This window comes from Nelumbo nucifera, chromosome 8, assembly GCF_055504915.1.
Source record: "Nelumbo nucifera cultivar China Antique chromosome 8, China Antique-T2T, whole genome shotgun sequence".
Classification (NCBI taxonomy): domain Eukaryota; kingdom Viridiplantae; phylum Streptophyta; class Magnoliopsida; order Proteales; family Nelumbonaceae; genus Nelumbo; species Nelumbo nucifera.
The window spans coordinates 9,883,390-9,906,361 of NC_142656.1; the positions used below are offsets into that span (position 1 = coordinate 9,883,390).

The 22,972-nt window shown below is 38.2% G+C and overlaps 1 protein-coding gene across 2 annotated transcripts; it reads right to left on the reverse strand.

Moving 5' to 3' along the window:
• Positions 1-1,906: 1,906 nt before the first annotated feature.
• Positions 1,907-22,619, reverse strand: LOC104592165 (TOM1-like protein 9). Of its 2 annotated transcripts, none has more exons than XM_010251383.3 (10): positions 22,200-22,619; positions 17,536-17,593; positions 17,184-17,282; positions 16,983-17,096; positions 16,550-16,710; positions 11,298-11,379; positions 5,356-5,441; positions 3,592-3,786; positions 2,773-3,251; positions 1,907-2,681 (listed from the first exon to the last, which is right to left on the reverse strand). In XM_010251383.3, the coding sequence occupies exons 1-10, from the start codon at positions 22,298-22,300 to the stop codon at positions 2,083-2,085; spliced, it is 1,974 nt and encodes a 657-aa protein (XP_010249685.1). In that variant the 5' UTR covers positions 22,301-22,619; the 3' UTR covers positions 1,907-2,082. The 2 variants fall into 2 exon arrangements, with proteins under 2 accessions (XP_010249685.1, XP_010249684.1); XM_010251382.3 differs by having other exon boundaries at positions 17,515-17,593.
• Positions 22,620-22,972: the final 353 nt, after the last annotated feature.

Below are 22,972 nucleotides of genomic sequence, written 5' to 3' on the forward strand. Positions count from 1 at the left end.
AGCTCTTCCATCTGCAACAGTTACATTACAAATGACCTAGAATTCTGCAAAAGGTAACAAACCAGTCCATCGGACATGGCTTTAAGTTACTGAAAACCTTCTTGTTTCTAACTCTCCTCGTTTGCAAGATCCAGTTCTGATATTAGATATTGCAGCCAATCCTCAACGGAGCAAAAATTGAATTATCGGATCTCCAACAAAGACGAATGCTGAACCAGATTGCTCTCGCCGAGTTACATATATGGAATAGGTATTTTACAATCTCCTCAGCGTCACACCCATGTGGGCATCTTGTTTTTATCCTTATTTCTTAAAGCTAACAAGTGCATTAACTTCCACAGATTTTGTGTTCAGTGTCTTCAGTCTAATAGTCCATCTGTCTTATCCCACTCTTTTTCATCTCGATAAAGAGGACGACTGAGATTTGCTTTATTGTTTGTTTATAATTTTGTATAGCACTATAGCTCTAAACCAATCCCCAGAGTCCAGGCAAAGAATCAAAGAAAACCTAATCAAAATAACAGCTGCAGATTTAGGAGAGAGAGAGAGAGAGAGAGTAGCGATAGTATATAGGGGTGCAATTTGGGTGGGCCCAACCCGAGTCCAAACTGGCCAACCCAAAATTTTACACCAATTGGGCTTGGATTTTCAGTCTTCAGTCTGGGCTCGGGCCCAAGACTTCGGAATTGTTATGCCTGGGCCTAGCCAAGTAACCTTAACCCAGCCTGAGCCTGATCCGACTTTACACATTCATGCATACATATATAGATATGTATCTACATATATACATACATATATATATATATATATATATATAATTTTAGAGTGGGTTCATTGACCAACCCAAGCCTGGCTTGGGCCTGAGCCCAACTCAAGTGCATCAAATTGCATTGCCAGCTGGACTCGGGTCGGGAAGATCTGGTTTGACCTTGGGCTTTCGGCCATAATCTTAGGGTTAGGCCTAGGTTGACCTTAAACCCAGCCCAACCCGCTCGATTCACACCCCTAATAGTATATTGGGGATGTGAGATAGCATTTGAGAGATGTTTTAGTAAAAAGTTTTAGGTGAAGGAAATAACCTAGAAGAAATTTTAGGGAACGGAGATGTTTTAAAAGTGATTCAATAAGATGCATGACATCATTAATAAGAGAATTTAAAATAAAAATGAAAAAATAGAATAATCATTTTGAAAAAAATAGGTCATGTGATATGAATAATTCTTTTTTAATTATTAGTAAATAGATTATATAATTATAATTATATATATATATATATATATATATATATATACTAGTGTAAGTAAAGGAAAAAGATATAAATTAACGTTATATAATCAAATTTAACTTTTATGACTATTACCCAGGACCCAGATTCAGTTTTCAGGTCAATCAATCATCTAAACACTGTAAAAAATAGAAAAGAAAACCAATGTCTGATCTATGACCTGCTGGCTGGGTCAGATGTTCTATAGTTCATTTGACCGGATCAACAGGTTGTTAACTGAGTTGAAAGAATTGACCAATCTAACCAGCCATTTAAACCTGGGTTGAAAGAATTGCTATCATGATCATATTGATCCGATAGTTATTAGCTAAAAACTGACAAATATCATCCTCGTGACCAGAAAAGTGTTAAAAGTTGCATTAACCCAGTACCTAGAAATGCTTTGAACAATGGCATCACTATTGCAACACTGATATTGCAATAGTGATGTGATTGTTAAAAGAATGTTAAAATAGTGATGCATCACTATTGCAACACTGATTTTTCAGCTAGAAGCCTAGAACATGTAAAAAGCCCATTAGCTACCAACATATCAACAAGAAATAAGCCTCCAAGGTGAAGAAACTAGAACCATCTTCCTCCTACTGGCTAGGTAGGAGAAAAAGAAGGGGTGACCCATCCTAAACAAAGGAAATGTCTGATTTTCAATTTCTCTCTACAGGGAATGTACATGATTTCAATCGCCAGACAAGCAATACAATAGCAGATCAAAGTGAAGGAAAATATATAGAAAAATAAGTAAGATTTTGAAAATTTTAGGGGAAAAAATAAGAACAAAAAACATCACATCAATCATTTTACATACTTCCTGACAGCCCAGGAGTGATTTTCTTCGTCTTTGACTTGGCCATGTCCACAAGGTCGCCAAACAACTTATCCTCTGGCTTGGATGGTTTCATAGGTGGCAGGTATGATGATGTCGTCGATCCCAAGGAATAAGAGTTCCTCAAAGCATTGTCGTCTTGTACTGAGAGCCCATACATCCTCTGTTCAAGGAACTGAGCCTGTGCACCATACCCGTACCCAACGTTTTGCATTGGCTGAAGATTCATATGTGCCATCTGGCTGGCTAGAATTGGTGGAGGAAGCATGCCCATCATCTGCCCTGCCTGGATTGGCTGAGGAAGCATGCCCAACATTTGATTGTTCTGAATCGACTGATGATTAATGGCTGCTAGTTGGGTGCTTGGAACGGGCTGAACATACATACCAATCCCCTGGTTATTCCCCATAGGCTGAGAATTTAAGTCACTCTGTACCGGTTGGGAGTGTGTGACCACCACATGGGTAACTTGCATTGGTTGGGGGTAATAAGTGCCTGACTGTTGGCTTGCTTCCATTGGTTGACTATCCCATGGTGGTGGTGGCAGTGTGCCACTGCTTTGAGAACTTGCACCTGTTGAATATCCCAGAATGTAGATGTAGGTTAAGTAGAAAGTTCATACAACTATAGTTTCAAGGAAACAATTAGGGAGGTATAGAGGTACCATATACAGGCTGTTCTTGCTGGTGGTTAAAGCCTTGAGCAACCTGGTTGTTCCATGGAGGATTGGCATTTGGTGATTGAGGTAAACCCATGTTTGGGGTACTTCCATTCGAATAAAATGTGGGTTGTGGTGGCTGCAATTGCTGCTGCTGAGGAAACTGTGCTGCTGAAGGGTATGTTTGTGCAGCTGGATATGTTGAGTTGGAATTCATAGAATCCGTGGTATTATTGCTTTGGGGAAACATGTCAGAAAGAGCAAGAAGGTTCTGCTGAGCTAAAGGATCAACTGTCTGCTGTGATGCAGCAGGACCGAATGGCTGGGGCTCTCCAACGGGGACAAGAGCTAGTGAATTCCCCTGAGTTGGTGAATTGTAAATATCCCCACTGAGAAGGTCCATTTTTGGGTCAGCCGTTGCTGAAGGAGTTACTGGGACCAACTGAAGAGAAGGTTGACTCCCTGGATTAGAACTTGAAGTAGACCTGTGTGGCAAAAAAAAACAGAAACGAAAAAACTCATTGTTTTTAACTACAGCAGAGAGGGAAATCATAATGGGGAAGAAAGTCATGGTTGAAGAGAACGAGATGGCGTCCAAAAAACCAGAAAGTGTAGATCAAGTATGTATACCTCCAGTTCAGATATTGACTAAATTTATCAAGGTTATAATTTTTTTAGTATGACCAACTACATCCATAGAAGGATGCTAAACTATGACTAAATTACTCCCTTCTCAGAGCACTGATGTATTAGTACCTCCCACGAGAATGATGAATAATTGATAACCAAGAAATACCCACGAGAAGTGTAGTAATGTATTAGTACCTCCCATCAGGCTGTGTATTCTCTCGGGAAGTTACTGCAGCTCTGTCAACATCTACAAGAGCCTGAAGAGGTTCCTGAAGAGGTTTAGGTTTCTCCACTTGGACAGAAGTTCCTGAAGCAATTGCTTCATGTTTTGCCAGTAAACGCTGCAAGTCATCATTCAATGCTAGTCCTTGACAAAGCAAAGATTCATCCCTGAAATAGGTGAAAGTAAAATAGAATAAGATAAATATTGAGCAAGTCAACCGGATCAAAAAAGTCATTCAATTCATTTAAGATGCAAGTGGAACATAATATGTTTTAATGTCAAGGAATTTTGCAAGTATAATACATCTTTAGGTTGTTAGGTAATTTTACTAATGGTATTTTTAATAAGTTCACAATGAATATATACACAAGGGCATGCATTGATGTTTGACAGCTATGGATTTCACTGGTTGGTTAATATGTAAGCATTAGGTAATAACCCTTCTAATGAAAATTTATGCAACCCTCCTTTCTGAATGGAAGGAGTGACCACTCTCAGCCCTGAACCCCGCTCTCATGCCTGACTGCTTGAGGTTTTAACATAGCACCAAAAAATGGCGCCTGGGCTAAAAAACAATTTCTAATTCAAAATTAAAAAAAAAAAAAATCTAGAGTGGATTGGATCCCACTCTAACTCCGAAATTGTTTTGTTTTTTAATTCACATAGAGGTTCATTTCATATCCTTAAATCACAAATTAAATCTAACGATCCAGTTAATTTTAGTCACAAATCAAATCAAATTTAATCTCCTAATTCAAATAAAAAACCCAGTACAAAGGCTTTTACAATGTTATGCTGGTGGGGTTCACATTCTTCTAGATAAAGTATGTTGTTTAATTTACAAATTAAACCTCATTTAGTGGGTGTTTGGCACCATGGAGTTTTAAGTCTCAATATTTGAACCTGAATTATAGCATTGGAAATCAGGAAAGCAAGATGTTTTGGAACATAACACACTGCATAGTTTAATACACATAAGCACCATTAGGGTTCACATAAGGCAACCAAAGTGGAAACACCCCCCCCCCCCCTTTGGGGGGAAGGCTAAAAAGACATTTCCCCAACACCCCCATGCACATAATTCAACGTAAAAGGTGATACAAATGTTTGAACGCAAATCTACCCAACCAAATGTGATTCTGGTACTGTGAAGTCAAAATGCCTGCATGGTGCTTACATGGACTCTAAACAGGAATGCAACACCAGTCCCAAGAACCCCCTTAGTCCCCTAAATCAAATAACTCACCTAGCTTAAATGCTTCAAGACTTTGTCACCAGGATAATGGGGTATTAAACAAATACTTGTATGGTTGCCCCCTACCATGGGGTTCTTAATTAGTGGTTGATAAAACAAAATTTACTATAGATGATGAATAACGACAACTTTATGTATGCTCACTGCTTATATTGGCAATCAGCTCAGTAATAAACATAGGCAGATATATAACACAAAAATACCAACATATAAACAAGTCATTTATAAGGATATACATATTATAATCTGCTAATACACATGTTAAAGGCCGACAACTCATTCCCAATATTTGCAGCTTGCAAGACTCCTGCAGTAATAAAACTATAAAATTTTTGTTTGAATGAGATAATAAAAGGCCTTATCATAGCAGGAAAATTGATTTTATCATTCATGTCAATTTCCATAATTGCATTGGTATTTATCATGTTAAAAGAGTTCCAGGTATTATCATTTGCATAAATTCACTAATAAAAGGGCTTACGATGTTGTGTTAACAAGGTGAACTACTCTCTGCTTGTATGTGCGGCACTGGTCGACCAGGTCCACAATTACCTCCTGCCTGAGCCCCTGTAAATTGGCACTACATTGACTGAGAAAAAAATGCAATATATAAAATGGAAGCTGCAGTTCATAGTGCAGGCACAAATGTAAAAAAGAAATTTAAAGGTCTCTAATCAACTCAGATGGCAATAAGAAATGGTAGGGTAGAGCAACATCAACTCAACTGTGTGAAAATAACCATGACATCAATGTGAATGTGCTGAATTAGAATTCTTCCAATTCCAGATTAACATGTCACTCAGAGCCACAACAAAGTGACAAACTAAAAATCTTGTCATATTTTTCAAGAAAGCCATCACTTCTTTGATCAATGTTACTCAATGTTGTCAGAATCAGCCTCAACAGAGAACCATTTTGGTGACTGAATCAAGGTTGAGCAGTTCGACCATTCAACTAGTTAAAATAAAAATGTGAAAAATTTTTAAATATTGAAAAGTACTGGAAATGATTCTAGATTATCTTTTAAAGCTATTTTACATCAAAATATGCTTGAAACAATAAATGTTAGAGACTACAACATATATTAGCACATTTAAATGAGATAAGTTTGACCAAGTCAACATTTCTAAGAACCAGGCAACCAAAATACCATTTTCCTGCTTCTGGCAGTCTAACCATCAGATCCAGTCTGAGTCCGACAATATCATAGTTGTTGCCCTGGCGCTTAGGAGTCGGAGTGTATCAGCTGATTCCTTAGCTAAAACAGAGCTGAACAGGGGTTTCTTGCAAAGTGCTAATGTTATGCTTTTGTAGTAGGCTTATAGCTGTCTTCTTGGGCTTAACTGGTTTTTATTGTACATCCTCCCATGTACACCCCATATTTAGCTAGAGCATCTGCCACAGTATTCAGCTCTCTAGGGATCCACCTGAAGGTACAGAGCATCCAAGACAGAATTTCCCAAATTTCATTGAACTGATGGGAGAGTCTCCAAGGCCCCTCCTGCTGTTCTAGCATACAACTGATAATAACCTTTGAGTCTCCTAGCACCAAAGAAGAGACATTCAGGGACATCACAACCCTCAGACCCACCAACAAAGCCTGCACCTTGGCTTCAATTGCTTCAGCCTCCCCAATGGGCCCACTGAAGGCCCAAACTAGATTTCCAGAGGAGGTTAGAAGTATGCCTCCTATCCCTGCCTGACCCCTGTGACTTAGCCTGCTCAGACATCTGCCATCCAACCAGTGTTTAGGAAACCGGACCAGACCGGCCAATCAAACCATTTGAACCATGACCCAAGACCCTGGCCGGTTTGGCCACACCCCAATAACCGTATTTGTTAAAAACCCGGTGAACCAGTCCCAGTTTCATGAAACCGCCCAGGTCCTTAAATAATTGAAATTTTAAAACATGTTTAACAAGTCTTGAACCCATGACCTCTTATTTTTATATACTGCTTAATTACCACTAGTCTGTCTCTTTACTTGTGTTAATTAATGACTTTTAATTGTACATATTACTTTATTATGCACGTATTTTAAAGAAAATGTAAATTAAGAGATTTGAACCCTAGTCATTTGCTTTAAAAATTAAGAAACTTGCCATCCATCCACCATATTTTAAGTATACTAAAAGTTGTAAAATATATTATATATAGTATTTATATGACTCATAGTATATTTATGTGTATGCCACATCATCACGGTTTGACCTCTGGTTCAACCCCAGTTGAACCTCTGACCCATGAACCTATCCCTTCTCCGGTTCTATGCCCAGTCCGGTTCTCTGAATATCGCATCAAACTGGAGAATATACTCAGAAAAAGGGTCTTGGAGCCAAAGGAGCAGTGTGAGCAACTTCCAGGCACGAAGAACTTAGAACCTTCCCCAGGTTTCTTTCTAAATCTCCCACAAAGAACTGGAGAATGCTTCTAAATAGATCTGCAATCTTCAGCCAAGAGTTGACACAGAAAACAACCCTCCCTTTTAACTCTTCCAAGGAGGAACACTTGACACGGAAAACCACCCTCTAAAACGATTGTAACCACTAAAAAGTGGTTCCATTTCATTAATTTTTGTTCAATTTTAGTAGTGAAACAAGGGCTCCACCCCCTTAAATTCTTTTCAATTTTGTAAGTAAATCTGGGGCTCCACCCCCTTTATTTTCTGTTTGATTATTGCAGTAAATTTTCTGATCAATTTTTTTTGCAATATAACAGGGGCTCTGTTGCTTTAATTTCTCGTCACTTTCTTGTAAAACAAGGGTTCTGCCTTTCTTTTTAGTTTGTTTTCGAGCAGTAAAATAACTTCAAATATCCATATTCATGAACATGATGATTTTTCATGTACTGATATAAAATTTAAAGCTACTTTGATGAATGTTATTGCTAATTATTTTTTCCCTTCTCGCACTCACTATGATGCTTGTTTGGGTAGTAAGATCAAACTCTGGGAGGATGTTCAGTTGGGTGATTGTCCTTCGAAAGATTGTCTTTCAAATCTCTATTATTTATCTTCCCTCAAAACAAAAACTATTTTTTCTTTTGTGGAAACCCAGAACTAAGCTGGAACTTTGGTTTATTTAGAGGCACTTGCGACTCTTAACTATCCAATGTTATTGATAGCATAGGGCCCCTAGAACATGTTTTCTTGGATGTGTCACTACTGGATGGCAGAATTTGGAAAGCAGTTCCTTCAGGTGTCTTTTCATGTGCTTCTTTCTTCAAGGTCTTAAGTCTTAACTCTTTCCTCCCTCATCCCTCAACCTTTTCCAGCTAATGAAATATGGAGTAGAACAGTTCCATCCAAGAAAAGGGCTTTGTGTTGAGAGGTGTTGCACAAGAAAATGAATACTTGTGATGTATTACAAAAAAGAACACCTAAATGGTGCTTTTATAATTCAAGTGGGGAGTCTTTATACCATTCACTAATCCCCTGCTCCTTTGCTTCTAGTATATAGAGAAGGTTTTTTCTTTGGTTGTAGGTGGACAGCCCCAACAGATATGAAAAGCTCATTTTGCTTGGATTTTTTTGGGCATAAGGGGATAGAAATGTACAAGGGTAGCTTTAATATGGGCAATTTCAGAGGGACATAATGCAAGGATCTTTGAGGAGAATGCACAGGAGGTGGAAGAAGTTAGTGGAAGTATAACAATTAATATAGTGCATAGGGCAAAGATTTTGGCATTGTTCTCTCCATTTCCCATGGATGAAATGTGTAGAGGGTAGCATTGAACAGCCTCCTCATCAATTTCAAGATCCTTCCCAAAGTTGCACGGGCCCCTTTCTAGACCTAATTACACAAAATTAAACTTTGATGGCTGACATTTAGGAAATATGGGGTTGACGGGCTCTGGAGGGGCTTTAGAAGTCCATTATGGGTCTACCATGGCATTATACTCAGGCCCAAGGGTCAAGGTAACCCTATCAAAGCAGAAATGTTGGCTGCACTAGAGGGATCAAGAATATGTAAGCAGCTAAATCTAATGAACTGTTTTTTGGATCAGTAATCAATAGCATTTTCATTTCATTATAAGTGGGGAATTTACAGTACAGATTTAAGATCAACTTTTAAAGACATGAGAGACAAAGCTTGTCAGAAGTTACAAATGTAACCCAAATCTGCCCAAAAATATTGATCCCTATACACCCCCTGTTTTGCCAAAATACCAGATATCCCATTTGAAGTTCTGTTAACCCACTTGAAACTTGTCTCAAGACCCTTTGCTAAGCTCTTTATTTCTCTGTTTAGATGTCTGAACTTCCACACACCTGGACTGTTGTCATCCATCCAGGAAATCATAAGCCTTTTCCATATCTGATTTGCAAATTAAACTTCCATCCTTTCTTTTCCTCTTTTCCTCTACATATTCATTTGCAATCAGAATTTGGTCTACTATTTGTCTCCCCTGAACAAAAGCTCCTTTATTTTGTGAAATCACAAACAGCAATACCTTGCTAAATCTCCCTGACAGGACCTTTGGGTGTAAGCTTCTTTCTTCTTAGGAATACTGCAATAAAAGTGGCATTTGTGCCCGGATTTACTTCTCATTTAAACCAAAATTCATTGAAGACTTCCAACAATTCATCTTTTTTTTTTTGGAAAAGGTAAGGTAATTTTATTGAAAATTGAAGAAAGATTACAGAAGAAGTCAGTCCACTATGGGAATGGCTAGAAATAACAAAAAGTTACAGCTGCCAAAGGGACTAAGTCCTGAGTTCCTGGCTACATTTACATGATTGAATGCTGGATTAACAGCAACCCAAGACACCACCTTGCTGACTGCACACTGCACAATCTCATCAGAAAAAGTACATGGGAGGATGTACTGAAGCCTAGAGCGGCTTGGCAGAACTACAAAGGCAAACAACTGTCACTAAACAAGAAATCTCTAAAGACCCCTGATTTTGCTAGGCTATCAGCAACAGTGTTTTGCTCCCTAGGAATCCAGACCAGCTTCACATTCATAGAGACTAAGATATCCCTAGCTTCAGCTATCAAGTGGGCTAGTTTCCAGGGCCCTCCTACCTGCTCCCGTAACCATGCTATAGTTAATCCTCTTTAATGGTTAAAGAGGATAAACCTAGCCGTTTGGCGAGGCGAATTCCTGTGAGTGCAGCCAAGACCTCTGCCTTTGTAGCATCTGCCCTCCAAATCAGACCACTATAAGCCAAGCAAACATTCCCCCTTTTCCCTCGGATTACACCTCCAATTCCTGCTTGAGCTGTGGAGCCTTGGGCACTACCATCAAAGTTTAGAGTCATTTCTCCTTCTTCTCTAAGAAAATGCCTCATAGTCCACTCAGATCTTGGAGAGGAGTGCAGGATTTCTGGAAGGTTGCTCTGGAGATCATTTAAAGAGAGACCATTGAAAACTTCAGAATTAATCACCCAATGTTGCAGAGAAAAGTGATGTAGGAAGTTAGATCTTCAGCATTTCTAGCTTTATTTTACAAAATTCCCAAATGCCCCACAAGACTGCATGGGCCACCGTATTCCAGTATAATTCCTAGACCTCTGCCATGCCATTGCCACAAGATGTCCACCACCTTCTCCGGGAATACCCAGCTGTAACCAACTAAGTTTGGTAGAAAGCCATGGTGAAACCGTCTAGTCCTGGAGCTTTTGAATTGTCCATTAAGAAAATTACTTCTTTTTATCTCCTCCAATGTGAACCTATCTTCCATAGGATCTTTTTGGGACAGAAGCAATCTGGCCCAATCCAACTCAAGCAAAGGATCTTTCCTCCTCATTTCTTCCATAAGTCTCTTTAAAGTGACTCACAAAATCTCTCACAATTTCCTCCTTCCTTGACAACATTTCTCCTTCAAACTCCACACTATGGATGAAGTCTTTCTTTCTTCTTCCATTTGCTAGAGAGTGAAAGAATCTAGTGTTCCCATCTCCCTCTAAAATCCATCTACACCACGATTTTTGTCTCCAATAAATTTTCTCTTTCCTCAAGAGCTCTTCCAATTCCCTTTTTAACACCCACCTTTCTTTCCTTTGGCAATACAAGGAACCACATGAGGGAAATCAGACAAAAGGCAATGGGCTTAAATTCTAATTTTCGTTGGGTTCATAGATCTGCCAATGGGTTGACTGATGCTTTGGCAAAACAAGTGAAGGAAAGACTTTATTGGGCTCAATTGTAACAGATCAATTAAGGGTGGGGTAACCTGTCACCCATTCTGGGATTTTCAATCTTCATGCAAACCTTAAATTTTGTTTGTCACAAGTATTAATAAAATTTTCTTCACTGTTACTGAATATTGATTTTATATATGGGCATCTGGGCACTCTGTTCATCTAGCTTTGCCTTGGCACCTTGACAACTACAGACAAAAATGATGATATTTATTAGATTTATATATGAAAATTTGCAGAGTTAAAGATGTCAATCTAGATGGTATCAGGAAATATACCTCTTTGTTCCCTGGATCTAAAGCATTTAGCATTTCTGCAAGGACATCCATGATACCCCGTGCATTTTGAATTTCTGTCAGGCTGAGAAAGACAACATAAGTTAATCCACAACACAAGGATTTATGAACCCAAAAAAAAAGAGTGAGCATTACCGATATTTACCAAAATACCATCAATGATACTATCCAATTTGATGATCATAAACTGCTATGAAGACCATCAAAAGATGGACTTGCAATTTGTATCATTGTATTTTTTTTACTTTACAACTTAGGTGGTCTTCGGTTCGTGGTCCAAAAAAGGGCAGTTGTGTTTTAGAACCATACCACCTCTTTTTGAAAACGAAAACATTGGTTTTGAACCATCTTAGGCATTCTGCCATAGCGGGTTGTAGTTGTGTTCTGAATCACATGGAACCATAACCACCATTCTGTTCATGGTTTATTTTTTGGACTCAAAACATTGTCAGCTTCTGTGTGGCTACACATATTGAAGCAATTCATCTACCCACCATGCACCTTCAGTCATACAGCTATTTATTTATCATGTGTTAACAATAATACATAATATGTTAAAAATATAATATGGTATGTAAAAAGATAGATATACATATATATAATATTAGAAATAATATATAATATGTGAACACATATAATATGTTAAAAGTACATACAATTATATATACATATTGAATTTTATACAATATAGGAATATGGCCCAAGATACACAATCACTTGGCCACATCAGCCTTCTTTTTGAACCATGTGGTTATGTTCAAAAAGTTTTCTTCCATAGTGTTCAAAAAATGGGGACATTGCTGGTTGTGAAACCATGATTTGCTGGTTCTAGAACCAGCAACAAAATAGAAATCTCCTTCAGAATGCTGATTGTGTTTGTGAACTAGATGAAACACAAACACAACCATGAAAAGAGACCCCCTTAGATGTAGGAAAATAAGTTAGTAATATGTTCATCAATTCTGTTACCTTGCAAGGATCCCATAATTGTTCCTATGTTCCAGTGGAACAATGGGCCCATTCAACATTTATCAACTGCTCTGTTGCTCATATTAGATAGGCAAATAGTACTTTTAGCATGTATGATAATGTGAAAAAGATTGCAATACCCAGGACATTACTCTGATTTCTTCATTTGGAGAAATTTTCTTGAATGGATATAAACATTGCATTATAGGTCAGATTTCTTGCCTAGCATTTTCTTTCCACACAATCTCTTGGTCCATTCTTAGAGAAACCCTTCTTTTTCCTAATGATGATTCCCTATCCTTATCCTAGAAACAGCTAACTAATGGACTAATGGATTATTTTTTTCCAACCAACTAGATAATGCTAATGTTTTTTCATAGTAAATAAATCTATAAATAAAAAAGAAAATACAAGAGCTGATAAGAAGAAACTACCAAGAGATGACACTGAACCTTCAAACACCCCTGTCCTTCCCTAAAAAGAAACATCTGACAAACAGAACCCCATTACCAAAAAATAACCCTCCCAGTCCCCAACTAAAACAAAATCGCTAAAAGTTGAAAGCTTATTTCAGCCCTTTTCTTCTCAATCATGGATATTTCTTATTGAACCACGATGGAAAGGTTATTTCTTACAAACTGAACCCCATCTTCATGTAGCTTGACTGCAAGAGGAAAGCTTACTTCAGCCTTTTAAATCTCCCCTCCTAAAAAGGGAGGAAAGATTCTTTGGAGATGCACAAGGGTGGCAATCTTGTGGTCTGCATGGGAAGGAAAAAACTGATCATAAAAGTGTTGATTGAATTGATTTCAGTTAAAGTGACACATTGGGTTAAAACAAGTGAGGATATTTTGCATGTTTCTCTGTTGATGACATCATTAGAGCCTGGCCAACACTAACCTCTTCTTCCACAATCTTCAATCCTAGACATCTTGATTGGAACCCTCCAAAACCACCATGAGTTTTTTTTTTTTTTGAAGGTAAAGTAGTTGAAAGTGGAGAAACTATCTACCATTTGTTATGCTCTTTTTTTATCAATAACCAGAAATTTTCATTAATTAATGAAGATACAAGTGAACATCCCGGAGAGAGATAAACTCTCTTAACTCTCTCTAAGATGACAAAATACATAAAGCAATTACAGAACAGCCCAAAAGAGTTGAGCCCTTCCCACCCTTTGCTTTGCCAAAACATCAGCAAAGGCATCTGCACTCCTTTTAACCCACTGCAACTTGATCGCTATATCTTGTGCTAAAAACTTAAATTTCCTCCTTTCATTGACAATTTTCCACCAGCCAATCTCATCTTTTTGCGGCCAGCTAATTACCAGCTTTGAACCCCCTTCTATGATCAACCTATTGTTTCCTTTATTTGTTCTTCTCTCTATTGGTTGCAGGTGGAATCCTCCATGAGATATTCATAGTCTATTTATAGAATCTTTCTTTACATCACCAAGAAAGAGAGAAAATGTTATGGGTTGAACTGGGGCAGCGGTCCTTTGGACTTTTTATGAGTAATCATAAGAAATAAAGTCATATACACTATCTGGGAGAAAGGAATAAAAGAATATTCAATGAAAAGGAGAGATTGAAAGAAGCCTTAATGGAATCAATTTTTGTGAGAGTGATCCGGTGGGTGACAACTTTGGGTATCTTTTACCCTTTCTCCAGCAACAACATCCTTAATAGCTGGCAAATGGTAGCATCTTCTTCTACAACCAGAAGTAGAGCTTCACTAGTTTGGATGTCACCATTGCCTAACCAAGCCAAATCATACTTTCATGGGTGCAAAAATGCAAATGTACTGGGAGCCGATTCCCCAATGGGGAAATTGTAATTTAAACGGTAATGTAAGGGTGGGTACCAGTTGGTGGCCCAATTCAAGGGAAAGTTCATGTTATTATATTATTTTGACAGGTAGAGCTTGGGCAATCCAAGGCCTCTGGGTAAAGGAAGAGTTTTTAGGGATGATCATGGAGCCATACTAGCCATATACATTGGACTGGTAGGTAATGGAAATTCCAGAAGAGCTAAGCTGTTGGCATTACTACAGGATTTAAGAGTGGGCAGGGCATAAAATACAAGAATGTGCAGGTGAAATGGGATTTGAAATAGGGACGAGAATATTAGCAACGTAGACAATCAAATATCAGCAAATGGCTTGGCTGATGCACTGCACTAGACAATCAAAGCATGAATAGGAATTAAATGTTTTGGGGTTCATGCATGTAAATAGAATGTAAATAATAAACGAAGAGTAGGAAGCCTCAGCCAGCCCAAACTGTATGGGTATGTTTCACATGATCGTACATCTGTATTATTTCTCACTAATTGAACAGTTATCAATTAAAAAATAAAAAACCGATAGGTTCATAGGAAATCCAGGAATTCTAGGTATTCACAAGTGCTATTTAATGGCCAAATCCCAACATCCTATTCAGGATGAATTCAATTTGAGGTTCCATAAGGGCTGTTGTTACTAATCCAAGGCCTAATAAGTAATGATAGGAATGGCAGAAGGGATACAAGAATGTTATGATGGTGGGATATTCTCAGACAATCATAAATTGGATGGAAGGAAATGCACATAAACCATAGCAGCACAGACACAACATAAGGGTGGCAAGCATTTGGCCAGTAGAGTGAATGTTTTGTTCACTTGGATACAATGATCAGCAAATTCAACACTGGTTTTTTTTTTATTATTTTCAAGGGAATACACAACAGGGGGTAGCCCATCCCCCAACCCAGGTGCAGGCGGGATTCGCTCCCAAGTCTCCGCTACCACCAGCAGGAGACCTTACCAACCCATGATCAGCAAATTCAACACTGGTTATATACTTATATTGGCAAGGCATCAACATTCAAGTTGTTGTGAGCTCCAATGCCTTCAAATGGTGAGAAGCATCCAAGTAGTGTTTGGGAGTTAGATGGGGGATGGGGAGGAGCCAGAGGACCAGCTTTGCTTGTACTTTAGTATCACCTTTTCTTGGGTGTGCATTTTCTTATGAGTAATAGTGAAATTTTTTTAATTCAGAAACCTGATTTAGAATTGTAATTTCATACAGCATCCCATGAAGAGGCATGAGCTGCAGCCTATCACAATAGCTTACAAGTAAACTAGGAATAAATTACAGAAATCACATCTGAGCCCAAAACTGTTCTTCCCTATTTTTTACCCCTTGCTTGGCTAACACATCAGCCAAAGCATTTACTGATCTCCCCACTCACTGTATAGAAACCAACATATTCCTTGTCAGCCAATTAAATTTCTTAATTTCATTCTTGTAGCACCATATAGTATCCTCGGGAGTTTTCAACCAGCCCACTACCACCTTGGAATCCCCTTCAATGGTTAAATGTTCTACCCCCAATTGGTTTGCAAATGGCAAACCTTGTACAGGAGCCAATAGCTCTGCCCTAATAGAATCTCCAAATCCTAAAGGACCCAAGTAGAGCAGAACAACCTCTCCAATCCCATTCCTCAGAATATCCCCCCATTCCAGATAACCCAGGATTGCCCAAGCTACTTCCATCAAAGTTCAGCTTCAATGAGCCTTCAGACAGAGGAGACCACCTTGAAACTATCTTATTCTTAATGGAAGAACACCTCACTACTGCTGACCAGTTTCTCCAAAAGTTATTATATGAGAATTGGTGAAAATTTTCCAAACCAAAGTATTGCCCTATTCAACACACAGTCCTTCAGTTCCTGGCTGCTCCTTCCTTCTCTTGAAATATTCTAGCATTCCTTTCTTCCCATAATGCCAAACCAAGGCTGCTCCTTTTCTTGGGTGTGCATTAGGCACTGATTTCCTTGTTGAATGAAAATGATATTATATCATCAGCAAACAACATGCACAATGCAACCTCTATAAATGTCTACTTAGTTCATCCAATAACTAATGCAAAAAGATAAGAACAAGAGAAGGGTTACAATTTAAAACTCTTACAATTATCCAAAAATATAATCAGGGAATCAATTCCTTTGAGAATTTCTTGGTATGGAATGCTCGACCTACTAAGACACCACTGCACAAGGTTTTTATACATCATCAGATGCTTTAAGCAATCTGGTAATCAATTTGTGGATCATAAAAACTGGTAAAATCTTCCAATTCAATCAAATATAAATGGATAAGAAAGAAACTGGCAGAGTTTAATACAAGCTTAAGCCAAGACATATTTATGGAGGTGAGGGGTATACTTGACTTTCTAGTTATAAGTTGCTTGCTTTAAAAAGATGGATGACCAAAAAAGGTGTACCTCAGGGTTGGAAATTCAGAATTTGCAGAAGACTCAGCTACCTCTTGCTGATAATCAGAATTACGCAGATTTTGAGGATAGGATGATAATGGCTGTGTTTGTGGAGGTGTGAATATGGGTGCAGACCTCTCAGATCTCCGAGGAAATACTGCTCCAGCACGCTGAGATGTAAAGTCACGTTATGTTAGACAATGTAAGACAAACAATACTAAACTACTTCCCTTTTAGCAATCCCAGTATGTCAGTACTTCTCAATGTTGTTATTATGCACCAAGATGTTCACTACCTGATTGGCATCTAATCAAATTAAAATTTATTCTGTATTTCACATGTAAATTCATACGTATAATGCCATAGAAAGATACCAATAGAGTGGCATCTATCAAAGGAGAATAAAAGAGAACTATTCCGAGTACCAAATCTCAAAGCTTACCAACAACTCCTGGTATGCAGCATAATATTGTGAATATCTTGCCCTTGGTCCTCCAAAAGTTTCTTGCCAAGTATCTATTAGAGTCAGTATTTTCTCCTTGACATGAAAGTCAGGCTGCAGCAAACAAATGGAAAACATTATATGCCCTGCTCAGGAATGAGAGAAACAGAACATAAGTGAAAATGTATAAAATAATCCAACCTTCTTTTTTACTATCTTCACCATTTCATGAAGAATATCTTTTTCTGCAACATGCATATGGACAATGTCCCCACAGTTTTTTATCAATGTCTCCAGTAGCTAGCATGTCAAGCAAGTAAAATTAAATTAGCCAACTGAAGGTTAGACCTTCTGAAAATAGCTTAAGAACATGAAAGAAATATATGCTCCAAAATACAATAGCTTTGGGTACCCAAAAAAAAGTATGAAATATTTGCCATCCAAATTCACAAAAAATAAGATTAATAAATTCAAAACAGAGATTTCAGTTAATTATCAAAAAAACAGAGATTTCAGCATTTATGGTGCTTACTGTGAGGGCAAGAAGTTGGACCTTTGGATTCTTGCTTCCAAGACGCTTTTTTAAGCCTTTAACAACATCCTTTGCTTGCCTGATGAACCAAAACAATTATCAATGTTACAAGTCAAATACAGAATAATTCAGATGCTACCATAAACAGGGAAAAATAATAATTATAAAAAAAAAAAAAACAGGGAAAAAAGGATGTGTTAGCAATGGAGTAGCACACACAGTTCCAGAATGTAAATCAAGCAAAAGGGGATGCAGAGCACATGACCTGTAACTGTAAGTGGCCTCAGTTGGACTCTTGGAAGTAATGAAAATAGCAATTTCCTAAAGAATTTGCCATTAAGCTTGGCAGCATACTTATCAAGAGATAAACCTAGTATCTCAAGAGACTGCATGACCTTTGCAGTCTCTTGGATACTAAGTTTATCTCAAGAGACTGCAAAGGAACCATCCATCTGCAGCATGCTTATTCTGATTTGTACTCTTTCATGTAGTTTTCTACTTTTGGGAAGTCTGCCTTTAAGGAGGAGCCATAGAAACAAGACTTTTAGATTGAACACTATGGTGAATTGGCCATTTTCTGATGCTCCCACCACATCCCATCTTCAAGAGGTGGGGTTGGGATAGTAAGGGGCAGCCAGGAAGTCAGATTCAGTCCTCACAAAACGGTTTCACAGCCACTTGCAACCGTGTATTGGGAATATCTCCGTACTTGTATGTTTTTATTCACGGGGAGATATTCCCAATGCACAGCTGCAAGTGACTGTGATTACGGTGCGAGCACCATTTTGTGAGGACTGAATCCAATCTCGGCAGCCAGCCAGCCACTCTGGTTTTGCTTACCAGGAGTACAGATTTCAGTTTTTGTCGACCCCATTCATTTGTATCACGATCAATGAATTTTCCACCTTAATTCAAGTTCACTAGATTGAATTGGTTTGGGGGAATAAGCAATAGCAGAAGGCAATTCAGAGTTCAGTTATCTATGGAGAAGTATATCCTGCTCCTATTTCCAGCTGTCCATCTGATTTGTTTGTTTTGCAATAAGCTCTTTAGAGTTTGAGATCAATGTTGTCAAAGTCTTATGATTTACGATATGATTCACGATTTCAATCATGAACACCAAGGGCTTCAATTTAAATCTTATGTCTGAATCCTTTTCAACCAAAAACCATAAATCCATGATTTGATTCATAAATCTTGTGATTTATACAATTAACTATGACTCAAATAAATTCAATTAAGAATTAGTTCTCTGCTTTGTCATTTTTGTTTTGTTTATATTTAGTTTTGTCAAGGGAGATCCATCATATGTAGGTTAAAGAGCTATTATACATGAATTATTTGACTTTTCAAACTTGATTAATATCATCTTAGGCTTATATCGTTCAAGTGCTAAACTCTATTGTTTTATGTACATATATGGTAGATACGGATTAAAAATAGGGTAAAATCACTTTCCTATATACATATTTATACATATATATATATATATATATATTGACAAGTTTAAAAAAATAGAAATAATATCAATTTACAATATGATTCATGATTCAATTTGATTAAACTTTCTCTACAATTTATGATACAATTCCGATTTTCAGAACAATGCTTGGGATACCTCTCCATTTCCAAAAGATCCCATTGCTTGGGATACAATTACGATTTGTGAAGGATTCTCCATCCAAACTTTGCTAAGCTACCATGTCAATGTCCTCTGCTTTCTTGACACCAATAGCCCCCTTTTTTCTTTGGCTTGCATAATTTCCTCTAGTTTATCCAAGCTACTTTCTTCTTTTCGCCTTCCACAATCATAGGAAGTTTCCTTGGATTTTATCAATTTCATCCAAATTACCTTTTGAAAACAATAAGCAGCTTCCTAGATATTGGACACTGAACTCATGACTGCCTTGATCAAGGTTACTTTTCCATCTTTAGAAGGGTTTTGTCCTTTCAACCTTAAAGTTTGTCTAAATTGCTACTCAATGATAGGAGATGCATTTCTTGGAAAAACTGGTTCTCATAGGAAAAATAGCTCTGAAAATCCCTTTGGAACTATCTAAGTGACGGAACATTGTTATTCATAGCAAACATGGGATGATCTCCAACAGATGGGGCAGAAGCATTTGCATATGTCAATTCCAGTTTGCAAGCTTCTAGGATGTATAACCAAACCTGGGCTAGCTTGTAATATTGTAAAACGCTTTGTTGTTCTGAGTCTTCTGACCATTCAGTTAAGGGTTGTACATCTGTCTTATTATCTCATTTCAATAAATCTATGTGAGCATGCCATTGATCATAAATCTAGGAAATGGTAATCATATAAAATTCCATCATCCAACTTATGGTCAGGGGACACTCCTCTTACCATTGCCTTCCCCCATTTGTGGGCTGATAATGTAATGTTAAATTGATGAAGAACAAAAATGAGATGTGTAACCATGTGAGGAAAAACCTCAAGTAATAAAACAACCTAAAAAAGAAAGGAGTAGGGATGGCAATTTCCCCCGTAAAACCGGGGCCCTGCCCCGAATGGGGCAGGTTTTCCCCGACCCTAAACAAGGACGGGGTGGGGACAGGGAAAATAATTTTTCCCCGAACCGGGTACGGGGCGGGGCGGGTTTTGTATATAATTCCCCGAACCCGCCCCGAACCCAAAGGTAAATTAGTAAAATGTATCTAGGTTTAAGATTGATATTTAAAATATCTCTAAGTTTTCCCTAAATTTTTTAAAATCCTAGGATCCCATAATTTTATTTTTGAATTATCCCTAAAGTATTATAATTCAATTCTAAAATACCCCCAAATTCCTATATCCTATGTATAAATTGTCCATAAAATAGATATTTTTTAAGTAATTGCCTTGGAGCGGGGAAAATTCAGGGATTCCCCGTCCCCGATGGGGAATGGATGCCCCGCCCCGAACCTGCCCCACCACCGAGGATGGGGCAGGTACGGGGCAAGGTATCGTGACTTCAGGGCGGGGACGGGGAGGGGGTGCCCCACCCCGTTGCCATTCCTAGAAAGGAGGCAGGTTTGGCATTAAAGATGGTAAGTAAACGGATATCAATAGATACTCTACATGTCATAAATCATAATGATAGAGAGGAAAAATGGGCTAAAGAGAAGGCCTAGTCCTAAAGGCCATGGGCTCTATAGGAGATTCAATCAACTAAGGTGCTGGTTCCATTTGTAGGTCCATACTCCTATGAAAACTTAATGATGTTGACTCCATTAGGACTTATCTTTGGTCTACTACAGGTATTTCTGTTTTTATTGGATGATAGTTTAATGATCTTTGCATTATTATCTCAGGAGTCAGGTCAGCTCTTTCATTCTAATTTTCTTCTATTTCTGCATTGTTGAATTATCTCTTTCACTTCCTATTATCCCGTCGTTCCCCCCCCCCTTTTCTTTTTCTATCTTTTTATTACTAACTTTTTGTAGTTCTCTTTTAATAGTAGAACAGCCAATCCTCACCAGCCTTGCCTACTTACTCAACAAATCTGTTAACTCTACTTCAGCTCATCTTCACCCACTTTATCAGTTCTGTTTTCACTAGTTTAATTGATTAGTTAGCCTCAAGATTTTTTTCCAGAATTTTGTGGGGAAAACTAAATTTGTTCTCAATTCTCAAGCTAACAAGCCGATGGCTTTGTGACTTGATCCCACTTTCCAGCTTGCTTAGACCCATTTCAAGAACCAAATTAACTGCTATTTTGGGGTAAACTCCTAGATCACATAAGAAAATAATGGAGACCAAAGTGCAAAATCTTTTTACAAGTTAGAATAGTGAACTTGAAAGAGGCCATCTCCTTAAAAGTTACAACTTACAATAACTACAATGAAGAAAAGGAGCTCCTAGGAAAGCAAAGATAGGAAAGAACCAATTTTCTGAAATAATTTATTGAACGATTTTAAAACTCACATACTAAAGACTTTACTAAGATTAGCATCATTGATGGTAAAAGATAGAAACAAAAATGGGGGGACAAAAAAGAAAGGAAGAAAATAGAAAGAAAGCAGCCCCTGTTTACTGCGGGGAACCTTTTTAAGGAAGTGCCCCTAACTCGGTAATCACTAAACTCCACCAGAATTTCAGTAAGAAGGAGACATCTGATCAAAATGCAAATTCCACTGAAGTTACAACCGCTGAAATTTTGAATTCTACCAAATCTTACAAATTTCACGCAATTCAGTTTTCTGTTTATCCTCATTCCAGATTTTCCTATTTTGTCTGAAGTGAATTCACAAACTTTTACAGGTCAAAAATATAAAATTACCCAGTATAAAGCGATGCAAATGAGTCAAAACGTAATTGTAGATCTCCTAAAATATGAACAGAGGACAGTTTTGTTAACCAAAGGTGTCAACTTTCTGAAACAGAATCGCAAACTGTTTAACCAAATCTGCTGACTGCCCTCAAGAAATCTCGAAAACAATAAAATGACGCAAAAGCATGAAACCGCTATTTCCCTTAATCGATAATATTGATCCCCATCCCAAGACACCAACCCCAAAGCAATCGCACAGGAATCACCAACCATGAATTGAACTTAATACAAGCGACTTTTTCTCGCAAGGAACACAAGCAACTAGAGAAATGAACCTCGAATCCATACAGAATAACAAATTGAGAAACACCAACCAACAAAATAAACAAAACAGGTGAAGAACAAATCGCATACCCAGGATCGTGATTTAGAATATCACAGATCTCAATGTTCATCGCCCAATCGGGACCGATCAGCATATCACTTGTAGCCCGTTCGACCAAGGAATTCACCATATTTGCAAACGAAAACTATCCTGAAAACGCCGTCAAGAAATCGGAAACCAGTGAACGGCAGAAATATTCCGGCTAGATCGCAAAGAATTCGAGCAAATCCCAGCTAATGCTTCAAATTCCCAACCGTCGAAGATCAGAAGGAAATAGAAACCCTAGAAGCAAAGCAGGTCAAAAGCCCTAAGCCCCTAACAAAGAAAGAGTTTCAGAAGCTCGCTCGCGCTCCCTCCCTTTTTCAGAACCGCAGTTTTTTACTCTCTGCTCCAACCGAATTTTTTCGCTTTTGGTCGCTCGTCGGCTCATCCCTTCTCTCTTCTCGTTTAGACTTTAGAGTCGTGTTAAGTGTTAACAAAAAAGCTAGATGTGGAACAACACCACATTGACACGTGTCCCACGAAAGTATCACACGTCCAATCTGACGTGTACTTCACTATCTGTGGGCCCGCCGTAACTACGCATCAAACGGAACAAAATTCACGCCATCTACGATTCAGATCGTTAATGGATCACGGTCCCTAGATTCGATAAGCATGTTAAATCGATCCATCAAGACTGAAAAGTGAAAAGACGATGAGTGGACCCCGGTTGGTATGGAGATGCAAAGGACATTGGGTGATATATAAGACCTACTTCCGAAAAGTAGATCGATCGAATGGTTCAGATTGCCCGATCACA

Bases quoted from the DNA above. Each gene is read 5' to 3' on its own strand.
- LOC104592165 (XM_010251382.3), bottom strand. From the start codon at position 22,300: ATGGTGAATTCCTTGGTCGAACGGGCTACAAGTGATATGCTGATCGGT. The intron at 17,594-22,199 runs GTATGCGATTTG...TTGGTTCATCAG, and splicing joins ATTCTAAATCACGATCCTGG to GCAAGCAAAGGATGTTGTTA. The intron at 3,787-5,355 runs GTAAGCCCTTTT...CACCTATTTCAG, and splicing joins CACCTTGTTAACACAACATC to GGATGAATCTTTGCTTTGTC.